This window comes from Syngnathus leptorhynchus, chromosome 12 (genome assembly GCF_054491065.1).
Source record: "Syngnathus leptorhynchus isolate UIUO chromosome 12, UIUO_Slep, whole genome shotgun sequence".
Lineage (NCBI taxonomy): Eukaryota > Metazoa > Chordata > Actinopteri > Syngnathiformes > Syngnathidae > Syngnathus > Syngnathus leptorhynchus.
Window position 1 is genome coordinate 8,789,939 of NC_141206.1, and position 13,814 is coordinate 8,803,752.

The 13,814-nt window shown below is 43.7% G+C and overlaps 1 protein-coding gene across 4 annotated transcripts in view; it reads right to left on the bottom strand.

Moving 5' to 3' along the window:
* palm2akap2 (PALM2 and AKAP2 fusion) overlaps positions 1–13,313 on the bottom strand; it is a 30,391-nt gene extending 17,078 nt beyond the window's left edge. For 3 of the 4 annotated variants that reach the window (XM_085926332.1, XM_085926331.1, XM_085926330.1), the window contains exons 1-7: positions 13,054–13,313; positions 8,582–8,662; positions 6,519–6,640; positions 2,824–2,938; positions 2,721–2,742; positions 1,938–2,066; positions 466–1,287 (exon numbers count right to left, since the gene is read on the bottom strand). In XM_085926332.1, coding sequence (XP_085782458.1) covers positions 466–1,287; positions 1,938–2,066; positions 2,721–2,742; positions 2,824–2,938; positions 6,519–6,640; positions 8,582–8,662; positions 13,054–13,104 — 1,342 coding nt within the window. In that variant the 5' untranslated portion in view covers positions 13,105–13,313. Of the gene's footprint in view, positions 1–465; positions 1,288–1,937; positions 2,067–2,720; positions 2,743–2,823; positions 2,939–6,518; positions 6,641–7,094; positions 7,151–8,581; positions 8,663–13,053 lie in introns of those variants that run through there. The other variant, XM_085926333.1, reaches the window with a different exon arrangement.
* Between the last annotated feature and the right edge of the window lie 501 nt (positions 13,314–13,814).

Here is a 13,814-nt window from a genome sequence, read left to right on the forward strand (position 1 = left end):
ATATTTGGATATATTTTGGATCGTGTGGTTCCATAGTGCCTGCTCGGGAACACGGTAGCTAACGGCGTCTGAAATCGAGCCAATAGGAGCCTCGCTTTGTCAAACAAACATGGATGCTTCTGCAACTATCTGTCTTTGTTTACCACGACCGGAGAGCAGCATTATATTAGTTTGCTGATTAGTTTGACTGGAACTTTCAGGAGGTCAGAGCCACCGTGTTGGCACAGAGGATTAACAAAAAAGCAGTAATGCACGGCTGGATGAAGGCGGAACAGCGTGAGAGGTCACGTGCGTGTGCGTGAATGTGAGTGTGGCAGCCGCTCAGTCCAGAAGAGGAGGAGCTTCAGTTAGTAATCATCCAAAGACAGAGGGGAAAGGAAGGGTGTTGTGGGTAATTGTAAAAGGGAAGCGGAAGATTCAGTCACATGACTACGCAGCACTTGCAGCGTTTCCTCTTGTCTGTACCTGTGGCAGGGGTGAGGCCAGGAGGCGGGGCTTTGTTGGCTTCGGGGTTCGGCGGGGGCGAGGCGGCGCTGTCGGGCTCGCGGCCGTCCGACGAGAGTTCCGTGCTGATGGCTTCGGAAGTGACCGGCCGGCCCGACACCAGGTCGGCCGCCGTGCCGTCGATGATGGACATGTCGGTGACCGTCTTCTCTCTCAGAGATTTCTCGTCGTCTTCGTCGATCAGGACCACCTCGGCTTTGACGGCGCCGTCGAAGCCCAGCAGCCGCCGGCTCTCGCTCGTGTCGTCCAGGTCTTGGTAGCCCATGAACACCATGGTGATCGGGTGCTCGACGCTGGCTTGGGGCACGGAGTTGACCTCCGGGCCCGGGTGGGCCAATGGGCCAGGTTGCGTCACGATGGGTGCCGGGGACGGCGGCATCATGCCTAGCCGAGTCTCCCTCTGCAGGATGACCTGGGCCGGCGGGCTCGACGGGATGGAGGGCGGGGCGCAGGACGGCGGAGACAGATCGTCTGCGGCCGCCGGCGAGACGTAGGCCTGTGGGGCGGCGGGGGAAACCAACACCTGACCCCTTCTTTCATCTTCGCCGGGTCGAACCGCCCTCTGGATTAGCTGGTCGACCTGCGAGGAGCTCCACCCGTTCTCCACCGAGGTCGTGGACACGCCCCCGGAGGAAGAGATTTCGTAGACGACTTTCCGGCCGTCGTCATAGACCTTGATGCCGCGTGAGCCCGCTTCGGAGGGGTTCACGCGGTTCGATGACAGGACCCGCCGTTCGCCCGTCTGAGGGTCATGCTGCACGTTGATCTCCATGGCAAACATTGCTGTTAGAAGGGGAGGGAAGGGGGTTGAGGGAAGAGTGAGGGGGGGTGAGGGAAGTGTGAGGGGGGTGGAAAAAGTGGAAGGAGTGAAGCGTGAAGATGGGGAACACAGGCTGAAAAAGCTTCATGTCAATTGGAGTATTACAATGCTGCTCCTGTAGGGCACAACATCATGACTGCTTGGGTCAATACTAGAGTATCAAATATTTTATTTTGCTAAATAATAATTAGCACTAAATAATTTAAGTAATACAAATTACAAATTTAAGTTCCCTGAATCTATCTTGAATCTACTCCCCGAAAATACTTCGTACCTGAAAATGTCCGATGTCCCACCCGTCCACAAATACCCACACTAACCAAAACATGAATAAAAATAGCAACTGGTAAACATTTTAAAAGTCTAGGAATGGTAAAAATGTGTCCCCGTCTGAGTGTGGATTTCATCACCGTTTTTTCTGCATAATATTGACATGTGACCTTCACAAGCACGTATGCTCAAATCCTAACCTGTCTGTCTTTGCGCCCTGCGTGTGTCTAATCCAACTTGGCTGCGTCCCAAACCCTTCCTGCCCTTCCGTCCTCCCTCCTCCAAACTCCCTCCCACCCTTCCTCTCCTCTCCCCTCACCCTTGTCATCGTCTGCATCCTTACCGGGTCTCGGAGTTGCCTTGTCTCCAGGCGCAGGTGGGCCGGTCCGAAGCTGCGTGGCTGGGACGAGTCGGTCAGGATCGAGGTCCGCGCCGTCCGAGAGAGGAGCGGACGTGCAGCCGGTGGCCTCCACTGAGCACGAGTACAAAGGGGAGGAGGGGGGGGAGGGTGGCGGTGGAGGGAGGTCAGTGTAAAAGACATTCAGTGATGTTGGAGGCAATGACACACACACAGACACACACACACACACACCATCTAACCGTCCATTTCTCACGTGTGTCCCCGACAACTGCAGCACCCCAGAGGTTCAAGTGCTTATGCAGCAAAAGCATGCATTTGTGTGTGTGAGTGTGTATGTGACTGCTTTGTGTGTGTATTTGTGTGTTTTTGAATGTGCGTGTGATGGGAAGAACAAAGCGGCAGGGGCTTACAGAGCTTTTTGGAGAATAGTCCCAGGGATAAAGCCAGGCTGCAGACTCATGGCCTTGTGTGAGTGTGAGTGTCAATAGTCTTGCTGAGCACGATGTGTGTGTGTGTGTGTGTGTTTGTTTTAGTACCAGTGTGTAAGTATATATATATGTGTGTGCGCTCTGTCCATGGCAATCAGAGTGTGTGTTTGAGGTTCATGGGCGCTCTCTGGCCCGAATCGCTCCTGCCTCAGCGAGATTATTATCCAAACAAACACACACTGACACATACACACACACATTTGGGGACAACAGTGATGACAACCTTGGGAAGAACAACGATACTATTAACTTTGTGTGTGTTTGTGATTGATCATACCTCCATCATGTGCCATTAGACTCTGAAAAACAGAAAGAATCACCTCAAAGTGAAATGCATAATTTTGCAACATTTTTTGTTTTTGTTTTTACGAGTTTTGTACCTTCTGCATATCTTCAATCGAGAGTTCCGTCTCCTTGAGACGTTCCCGCAAAGATCGTTCTTTGGCTGAGATCAAAGATTCTTCACACTCAAGTGTGCCGATTTCAGATTCCAGCCTACAAACACACAAATAGCACACTTCTGGTCGATATTGGAGAGCTTCGCTGGTTCCGACTCGCATCTGCTTAAAGCAGTCGGTCCAAATTCAACTCAACACAATCGCCAACACGGATTTGCGTGATTGTGACAGTTGGCTGTACGTGTCATCCCAACCTCAACCATGTCAATTATAATCATAATTTCCAACAATATCCTGCAGCATGTGTACTTTATTCTGTAATCTAAAAAAACAAAAGACACTTTTGGATGACATTTAGGACACCACACGATGATCCCACAAGCATTCACTCGTTTCTAAGACGTTGACGTGTGAGAGACATGCACTCCAACAAATTCGCACATGGGGACATTAAGAGATGGATGTTACAACAATAGGAGGAAGCGGTCTGGGAGGAGAACCACGTTTGCTTCCTCACTGCCTGCCACCACTTGCAACAATCCTCTGGGATGCAAAGAATGCATGTGCCATAATTACGTGTGAAGTTTAGCTTCATCAGCTAGCATAAACTGAGAATTGCCAGAACAAATTAAGGTTTGGTATAAACAACAGACATGATATTCTTGGGTTTTGGTCTTCCAGAGCAGTAAAAAGAAAATGAGAAGTGTCCTTATCTACAGACAGACATGAGACAATGGGTTTGAAACGCAGTTATGTTGGATGATGGACCTGTAATCTTGCTAATTAGCAACTAGCCATTCTTGGAAGCTCAAACAAGAACAGCAGATAAATCTTACTAAGCCACCACTTTTGGAACTTAACCAAGAGGTTAAACTCTTTGATACTTTGATCCCTTTAGAAAAACACAGTTTCATATCAAATGTAATGTATTAAATGTAATGGCCCCTCCATGGTGTTTTGGCAACTGTACAAGGCTACACTATTATTTGTCACTGGCACCCCCTTGAGGCCAAACTAGAAACATAGCTACAGTAGAGACTAAATAAATATGTACAGTGAAATTAGGTCATGAATTCTCTTTAGATCATTGGCCATTAAATCATTTTATATCATTTTTGTATAGAAAGTATAGCTGGTAGCGGCAATGCTAAAAGAGAACCCACTGTCAGTGGTGTCACCGTCCCGCTTTGTCAGCCAACCGCAGGAGAGTTGCCATGGATACGCCCGGTTTTCCACATCACACGGGACATAGAAGAGTGCATATCTGATTTTATGTGTGGTGGTGGTGGACTGTGCGCCTATGCCCACATGCATTGGAGATTGAGAGGCTATCCAAACGACTGATGCTATGGAGGCAAGAAGGCCAAGGCGCTAACCACGCGGTATAGAAGGGAGTATTTTTACACGTTAATTCATGTGTGCTGTATGTGAACTTTCCTTCTGGGTGGACTACTTCTCTTGGGAGCCAGTTTCCCAGATGTAGAGCTGCTGGAAAGATCACGTTGGTTGAGGTAAGCCTCAGCAAACCAGCAGTGCCCGTGAGCCACCATTTTCCCAAGAATTGAAAAAGATGGGAAAAAAATCCTAGTGGTATCACTACCGGTGCCTAGTCATTAGTTGAGTACCGATATCGATCTGAAAAATGAGTATCAAACATCCCTTTTATTGACGATGTACGTATATGTCTAAACTAAAAATAATAGATCTACTTCCAGTAGCTCTAAAGTACAAACTATAATCTTTGTTTTCTGTTCTAGCTCCAGTCTGTTGATGGCTCTTTTGTGCGTTCAGCTGTAAAGATAATTTGTTTCTCCGATGAAGCCATCCGCTCCTGGGAAATTACTCGACTTCATGCATTTTGGTCTGCAATGGTCTGTTATTCTGATGCAGTCAAAATGAGAGCATCAGTTCGTCTAAATTACACAGCGGTTACGTCAAGCAGAAGATGAAAGCAGTTTTTTGGTTTTTGTTTACTGCGACTGGTGGTGACGGTGGTATATTAGGAATGTTAAATGAACGAACTGTCGATCGAAACAGAGGATGAAAAACTACAGTGGGTGTTAATAAAGCTTCTTTCCCTCATTCTTTTGTTGATTTAGCGAGATTTGGAAACGGACACACTCGTTCACTGTGTGTTTGTCCTTCAGGCAGTGTCAGCGTCTGCCGCTGTACACAATGACGCCTCTTTCTTTGCTTCCCAACTTGGTTTATGACCTCCCTCCCCCCCCAAAAAAGGTCCTTTAGCACAATTTTTGGTTGGGGGGGAGGCGTCCATATATGTACAGGACAAAGATCATGTGTTCCTCTTGCTTTATTTTATTTTTAGTTTAAGGGTTACACTCACACAATGATGCCATTGTTTATCTGTCTTTTTCATAATTTTGTTCTTTTTTTTCATCATAATATTTGAAATACTTTTTTTGCATCAAAAATCTGATTTAGTTTAATTCTGGTTCAATTTGATTCGTTTTAATTTATTTTTGCTCTTATAACACAAAAGATTCAATTTCGTCTTGGTCACATTGGATCATAAAAGTTTCCGTCGACCCACATGTTACGAATTCAACAGTTGTAAAAAGAAGACAGGCCAGGATGCCTCCCGGGCTTCTGTGCATTTAGTAACAAAGCAGGGGAGCCTAATTTGGAAATGTTTACAAGAGGAAGGATTTGTAAGCGGTCATACTTTCTCCCCCGCTTGCAATCAATCCAATGTCCAATCCGTAGCGGTTGCTGAGGTTGAGGATCGTAAATTATAGATGTCCTCACAACAGCTTCCAATCTGGCAACATGATTCGTGGACCTTCATTATAATTGTGGTTAAGCTTTGCAAACAAAAAACGCTTTGTGCCTTGAAATGTGAAAACCTGAGATGAGTAAATCGTTATCGGTTACAGATGTGATAGCATTTGTTGTATTTACACAAGTTTATGGACCCTTATTAGATATGTTACAAAAGCCGCTTTGTCGGCGGCCATCTTGTGATGGCGTATTAATCCGAATCTGAACTCTTTAAAAAGAGTCAACACAGGAATATAGGAAATAAACTGTTACTCTTTCGCTTTTCTTAATGAAAGCAAAACAAACCACAAGTAAAATATCTCCTGACCGAGAAAAAATATATATATCAAACAACACGGTCATTCAAGCTGGAGAGAAGTGACAATTTGCTCCACAGTCCTTTGAGCATTCACGACTGCTGTTTACCTTCGAGTGCCAATGTTATCCTGGCGCCTGTGGCCACTGGTGACGTTTCCGTTATTTCGGCTCTGATGATAAGCGACGCTAGCTGCTGCTTTACAAAGCCTCTTTCACCAATGGATGAGGAAATGGACCCGGTGCACAATGACATTGTGTCAAAACCCGTATTCCTATTCAGAACTGTTTAAAAGCAGTCACTAAAAATACACAACTAAAATAAAATCGGCGTTCATATTTTGGTGAATTATCAACTGCACACAAGAGAATATTTCTGAAGTGCCACGTGCGGTATTACAAAATTAGAGCTCTATTTTAAGACGCTTGACACTTCAAATGCGACTGATGTCTTCAAACGAAGCTACATTTTTGTTGCACTACTGTATAAAGAGAAAAAAAGAGTCATTGAGAGTCGTAGGATGGAAAAATCTAACCTTGGCTGGGCAGCTTTACACACAATCGAATTTGAAATAAAACAATACCTGTGTATCATGTCTTCCATCGTCTTCCCATGCTCCTCATCCAGTTGCAGTTGTTTCCGCCTTGTCTCTTCTTGTTCTGCTGCCATTCCCTGGAGGAGCCATCGCTCCCGCAAGGCTTTAGACTGCAAACAGATATCTCAGGTGAGTTCCTAAAAATAGTGCTTGTCTTCAGCTGTACTTGAGACAGAGCATGGCACGTTTGTCTTGAACTTGCTGCAGCTGTGATTAATTGACCAATTCCTATGAAACCTGAAATGGCTTGAAATCGATCCATGGTGCACACCGCCTGAAACGAACCAGACTCCATTTCACCCTTATATGGAGAATCACCAAGAAGTGCAGTTGCCAGTTATAACGTCAACATCAAATACAAAGCAGATGGTCTTAAGTAGTCGCTGTGGTTCCGCGTTTAATATTAAAATCATTAAATTTAATGTTGTCTTCAAATTGTGGTCTTTGTGTTGTTACCACAAAAGAGTTCAACATGAACAATTCAAGACATTCGCTGTCACATGGCACAATGAATTGCTCGTCTACAAATGTCAGAAACGACAGTGGTAAAAATGATCCACTCACAATAATTGCACAAAGAAACTCATTCCCATGAGTCACTCCAAACTGCTGTCAGATTGTGACAGCTGAGCTATTTGCTTGTGTGTGGACAGTTGCTTCCTGTCCATTTACCGTATTTTTTGGACAATAAGGCCCATTTAAAATCCTTTAATCTTTTTGTTGTTGTTTTTTTTTAAACTCAACAGAGCAACTTATGAATGGATGTCAAATCAAATCAATTTTGCTGATCTACGCCTTATATATGGGTGAGCCCGGCATATATGGAAATTTCCCAAAATAGACCCGCTCATCAAGAGTGCCTTATAGTCCCCAAAATACACTTCTTGTTTTTGCAGACCACTCGATCCAATCTGAGAGGCCCAGCTGTCCTTATCAAATCACTGACTTGTAGTCTCCTTTTCTTCTCTCGGTTTACCAGGCCTCCCTGGAGGGCATACTACAAAGTCCGCTTCATGCTTCTTGGCTGCGTGGCACTCAGACGTAATGGCCATTTAATGGGACTGTGTGACCAGATGCTGATTATATCAAGTCGGCTGCTGGTGGTGTATGCATGAAAAGTAAACACAACAGTGTGCTGACTCAAGAAGGAGGGAGGGGGGTGGGGTGAGTTTCAATACTGCAGATTCTGCAGTCACACGATTGATATTTCATCAATGCGTTTAAAAGATTTTAAAATATTACCGACACACCCATGCCATTTATAAAGTGGAGATATTCTGTAAGGCCTCACAAAATTTAAACTCATTCCTAATCTTGCAGCTGATGTCCTTGCGATGAATTTTTGTAACCTTGAAAAAAAAAAAGCTCTTGTTTAAGTTGATACCAGTAATGCAGGGAAAAAAATACTCAATACCTTTCAATTTTTTATGAGATGGTAAAACATAATGGAGTTGCGATATCTCCCTGTGGTTGTTTTGCATTGCGCTCACGTTGCTGGAAAACGAGTCCAATTATGAACTTAATATAGCGCTTAATGTTTCATCTATTAATATTATTTTGGTTCAAGTACATCAGCATCATATTGAGCACGACACTTTAACGGCCGGAAACATAAAGTGCGCATTGCTTTAATCAACAAGGCTTTTGTCAGTCTTTCCATAAGTGGGTGTTTAAAGATGGAAACCATCGGTAGTTAGGAATTACGTTTACTAATAAAGAACTCTTTTATGCCAAGTGTTTAAGGGCCTTTAATTAGTGAAAGGAATGTATTTTATTTCCACTGGCTGGATATTTATAGCAAAACAGGAACTTGCGGCCATTTTCCCACGCATGCTACATTGCAGCAGTGTTTGAAATCAATTCACATGGGGGGGCGGAGTCTAATCTATATCCAGTTTATGACACCATAATCCAGGTTGATGTGTTTAGTCTTGTCAATGTGTCAATAAATTCTCGGAAAAGTCTCTTATCACTGGGTCAAGTGAAATGGTTTTGAGTATCCCATTTGAGTTATGTGTTTGTTTGTTATATAAAAAAAAAACAACAACAACCTTGATCTGCTGTAGTTGCAAAACCAACTCATCGAGCTGACGTCTCTTGTCTTCAATCTCGGTTTGACGTTTTCGTTTTTCCTGCGTAACACAAAACAAACAACATTAAAACATACATTCATCCATCCATCTTTTATAATGTTTATCCTAAAAAAAAATCCCCCCCAAAATTGGTTGCCACTTTAGTGAAAACAGGTTTTCTTTGAAATTGGGTAAAAGCTCCTTGACAGAAGTGAACATGGAAAAATAAAATGGTGTCACTGAAAATAAATGGGAATGTAAACAAGACGACGTAGCCCTGCATGGGGTAGAAGGGCATGGGAGTATGTAGCTGTCTCACACTCACACACTTCCTGTTTGCTTTAAATGACCACAGAAAATCCCCAAAATGTGCACAAACGTTACTCAGACGCATTTGCGAACTTAGCAAAAAATCTTATCAATTAATATCATAATATCAAGAAACAACAATTCATAAAAAAATAGAGTCAAATCGAAACTATTCTGCTCTATTATAACTCCACAAAGATTTCTGGCATGAAGACCCGAGTGGATGGTTGGACAAAACCATTTAGTGCTGACTCTGCCATTCCCACCCTTTCATTTCGCACGCAAATTGAACGTTTGACTACTCCACTGACATACTCCATTTTTTTTTGCTCCTTTGACCTCGTTTGCCTCTTTTGGCAACAGAAGCCTGCTTCTGTTGCAACACTTAAAACAATAAGATAGGACGAATCAATGAGAAGAGTGAAAACAATTTTATCAGGGTTGCTGGAAGAAAAGTCCATGACGTCATGGAATGGAAGTAAGTGCAACAGAGGAAGGGGGCCAGGCATAAGTGGCTAGTCTTGTAGGAAAAGTTGACACTGCGTCTACATTGGCAGCAGCAGCACAATGCAACATAATCTGCACTGAATAAAACACACACACTCACAAAGTGGAGGGAAATCCGCTGGTAACAAAAACAATTCTTCTGTGGACTCGTGAAACAATCTATATTTTGAATATACAAATAAATATTAAGATCGGATCTATTATATGTATTTCTAAGTTTGGATTGAAAGAAAATCCACAACACTGGCAATAGTTTCCCCCTGGAGAGCACACAATCCACCCACTCGGGAAAATATGTTGACATTCTTGAAGACACATTGAAAGCTTCTCACAATCTGAATCACTCAGTCTTCGGCCAAACTTGGCTTGCAGCTACACCCCCCCCCATAAACAGATAATCACTTGTCCTGCTACTGGTGACACACTTCAAGAAAAAAACAAATCAATTCTATCTCAATAGTTGATCAGAATAAAGTCGAGAATCCATAAAAGTTGCAGAATCTTAATAAGCAAGCAGTTGCACAATAAATTCAATGATATGAAGCATCAAGGGAGATCTGTTTGAACCCCTCTGGAAGAAACGAGAGGTACAGCACAGATGCTTCACATTCTCCACATTCCAACCCACACTAAAGAAACATCTCCCTGAAGATCATCTTTCGCCAAACATTAACCTCCAATTCTGCAACTTTAGTTTGTAACCTTAATGAAGGTTCTTACCAACTGGTGTCAGGAAATGCAAACTTGGGACATGACTGAAACGCCCGGCGTGCCGATGTCATGCGATACCAGCACCAGGTGTCGTCTACACTAGCATATGGATGCTAACTTTGTAGACTGGTACATATTTCTGTCTTGTGCCGTCATAAACGTTCAGGAGACGCCCAAACATGGCTATGTGGCGGCCATCTTGGCAGGCATCATTTTTCCATCAAAAAGCTACATATGGACGCACGTTTGTAAGGGCGTTAGCTTAGCATCGGCATGCAGATCAAAAGGTATCGACTTATTCATATCTATGACTATTCTTTGCCATTTGGCTCAATCTGTCAACATTCCACTCTCTCTTGTCCCATTTAAATGCTGACCAATCACATTCATAGATGCAACTATTCCGTAGGCCTAAAACAGCTGCTGCTAATTTTGGATGGCACGCAATGCCCGTCGTGTCCAAGATCCCCGTCTACCGATAAACTCGCCTCCTGTTCCTTCTCCTTTGCCTGCACCCTATCCAGAGTCCGTTTACTCCTCGGGTCACAAATCTCAACACATGCTAGCGCTAGCTAATGCATCCCCCACCTTTTCACTTGGCCCCACTAAGACCCCCGCTAAGTGGAACCAGAGTGTCCAGCATCCGTTATGATCCCTACTAACAATCTGTGGTTGAACCCGGTGTGCTTTCGTAGTTAAAGACCCATTATTTTTTACAAGATTGCTAATATGAGTCTTCCAGAGGTTGGCTGTTTTATCTAAATCTTTGATCCGCCACAGTTCCTGTCTGGCGGTCAGTGCCTGCAGATGTCATGTCTCCTCCGCAAAGTCACACACTGGGAAAAAAAGATTGCGGTGTGTTTGAGGACAGCTTAAAGTCCAAAGTGCTGAGCTCATCTGTGTAAACATGTCCTAGACGCAACAGTATGACTAACGTGTTCACACGTTTGACGTGGATCGGCCGTGTAATCTCCCGTGCTGTTTCTTGCCCCACCAGCTTCAGACCGCCCAGACACACATATACAAACATCAGTTCTTTAGGAAACCCTGAGCAAGACTCTACACCCCCAACTACAATAATGACATGTTAGGGCCATGTCGATTACAGGCCTGGATTTAAAAGCATGACATCAACTTAATCTGAGCAATTAGTAACCACAGAAACCGGCACCGTTGGCATTCGATAGGCTGTAATCAGTATCAGACAGTGGGAATCCTGAATAATGCTCGCAACATGACCCTGACCCTCCTGAGTGAAGTACTTCAAAACAATTTGACGTTCTTTTTACAGCGAATATCTTACGTCAGTAAAATAAAGTTATTGAAACAATTGTGCGTTAAAGGTCGTAGGTCATGGGTTCCATTAAGTGCATGTCTGTAATATTCAAACATGTCTAAATCGTTGCATTGTTCCCCACAAGTTGGTTCCGTGGTCTTTAAAGAGAGAAAATTACGGGAATTGAGCTTTTCCGTACTCAAGCGCAATTACCCATACACGACTCGTCATGGTGATTAAAGCCATTCCCAGCATTATAATTGAATCAAAGGATTAATACATTTCATTTGAAGGATTATTTTTATATTTATAGAGTATTCTAATAAGTGTCATCGATAAGAAAAGCCTATTCCAGCTACAATGTCAATTCTTCTTGTGATATATCCATATATGGGCTAAGGAAGTTAGTTTATCTCCTTCAACATTCTAGTAATATCCTGGAGCGCAATTTCTGAAGCGCTAACTTGTTCCGATGACCTACTTACAACATCTTTCAAGTTCTTGCAGTGACATAATAACGACGACGGTGATGTCATGATTCTTATGAATCGCTGAGAGGACAATCGATTGATTGGCTCTTATTTACATTGGGCCGACAATGCTTAACACATTTGAAGGCTTACAGAGTGCTTAGCGACCTCGGAGAATATTCAGCAGTGTATTAGTAAGCCTCTGGTGGGTTTGCTTGAGAGCCATTAGTGCCGTTTCAGTCTTTGGGAGATGAGACAGACAGGCTCAGATGATTCACGAACACAATGTTCTTGATATGATGGATTTTGGCACCTCAAGCAGAACCTCAAGTAGGATATTTCTACTCTGACTACACGACTTAGAGGCAATTTTACAACAGCTGCCGCCGTAATCTGCATGCTTTGCAAAAATGGTTGTGTTTTTCCTGGCCATGTGTATAAAACTACAAAATGTGGCCACCAATGAGAACTTTCCATTTTGTACCATGCCAAGCTGGTACGACTGGCGTGTTTCAATGCGGCTAAAATAGTTTCTCCATCTGCAGCCGCCAATGCTGCTGTTCCTCTTACTTGTGTTATGGGAATGTGTGTGTTCCTCTGCCACTTTAGTGTGTGTGGTATGCTTTGGCTATAGCTGGCGCCAAATTTAGTTACAGGTCTGACTATCAGCAGACACTTCCCCAGATGCCTCTGTCCTTCATCACAAAACATGTCCTTATCGTTCATTCCCATCAAGCAATTTAAGATTATAACCCAAAACAATCGGCAGATTAATTATTATTGAAATAATTGTTAAAATATTATGATTAAAATAATTCTTAATTGCAATCCTAATATCAAATCCTAAAAATGAATTCAAAATGAATTAATGCCATTTATTTGACCCAAGACTTTGAACTAACAAATGCATACACACACACTTTCCACTTTAATCCCTTCCCTCGATTGAATAATTCCATCAAATTAAAGCAGATGAAACATGAATGAATGTAGCAGTAGATGAGACACCGGTTGCCCAAAGAGGCTGCAGGACTTCAAAGATACTCCATAGATGGCACAGTGAATAAAAAAAACACAGGTAGATGAAAACCTGAGCTCATCTGAGTTCTTCACAGGCACATGACCAATGCAAGACAAAAAAAAAAAAAAAAAACGGTGATCTGGGCACTGTGACTTACCGCCAAGGCCTGCAGCCTCTCTTTGTGGAGCTGAGCCTCCTCGCACGACATCCTGAGAAGGGGAAAGCAGGGGAGAGGGGAGGTAGGTGGGGAGGGTGAAAGGAGAACGAGAGGTGAGACCTGGGGTAGAGCTGAGGTCCTAAATGTGACTGATGAAGAGGTCAGGGGGCGGGGGGCACAGCGGGTGTCCGGATAAGGTCCTTCCTCAGGAATAATCCAACAGTTGGTAGACAGCTAGCAAAGATCTCTCATTGACTGGCCACGAGCCTCCCACTCTCTGTCGTGATCAGCGACTTGTTCTTTTGGCCCGCCGTCTCTCCTCCCATTCGCTCCCTGTTTCCCTCCCTCTCTCTTTTTTTAGGCAATAGCCATGTGTGACTAAACAGCTGGGAGGAGCAGCTGAGGGAGAGCGAGGGAGGTGTATGGGACGAAGGTTTACGAGAAGTAAAGAGATATTGGGGAAAAAAAAATACTTTTACTTTCTGTCTGGAGCGATATCTGGCATGCAAAGCATCTGCCTTGATTTATTTATTTTTTTCCCATCCGAAATCGACTTTCCAGAGTGCACAGCATATTTTGTATTTATTTGAGCGGTTTTGACATGCAGGTCTTGTTGGAGAGGAAGCCAAACACAACCTCATCAATCCTGGTTGCCATTTTTGGGACGGCTGAACACAAAAGCTGCTTGTTGTGAATAAAACTAGATGGATTCAGATTTTGGATCACAGTTTTGATTATACTTTGAAAATTAGGCCATTCAT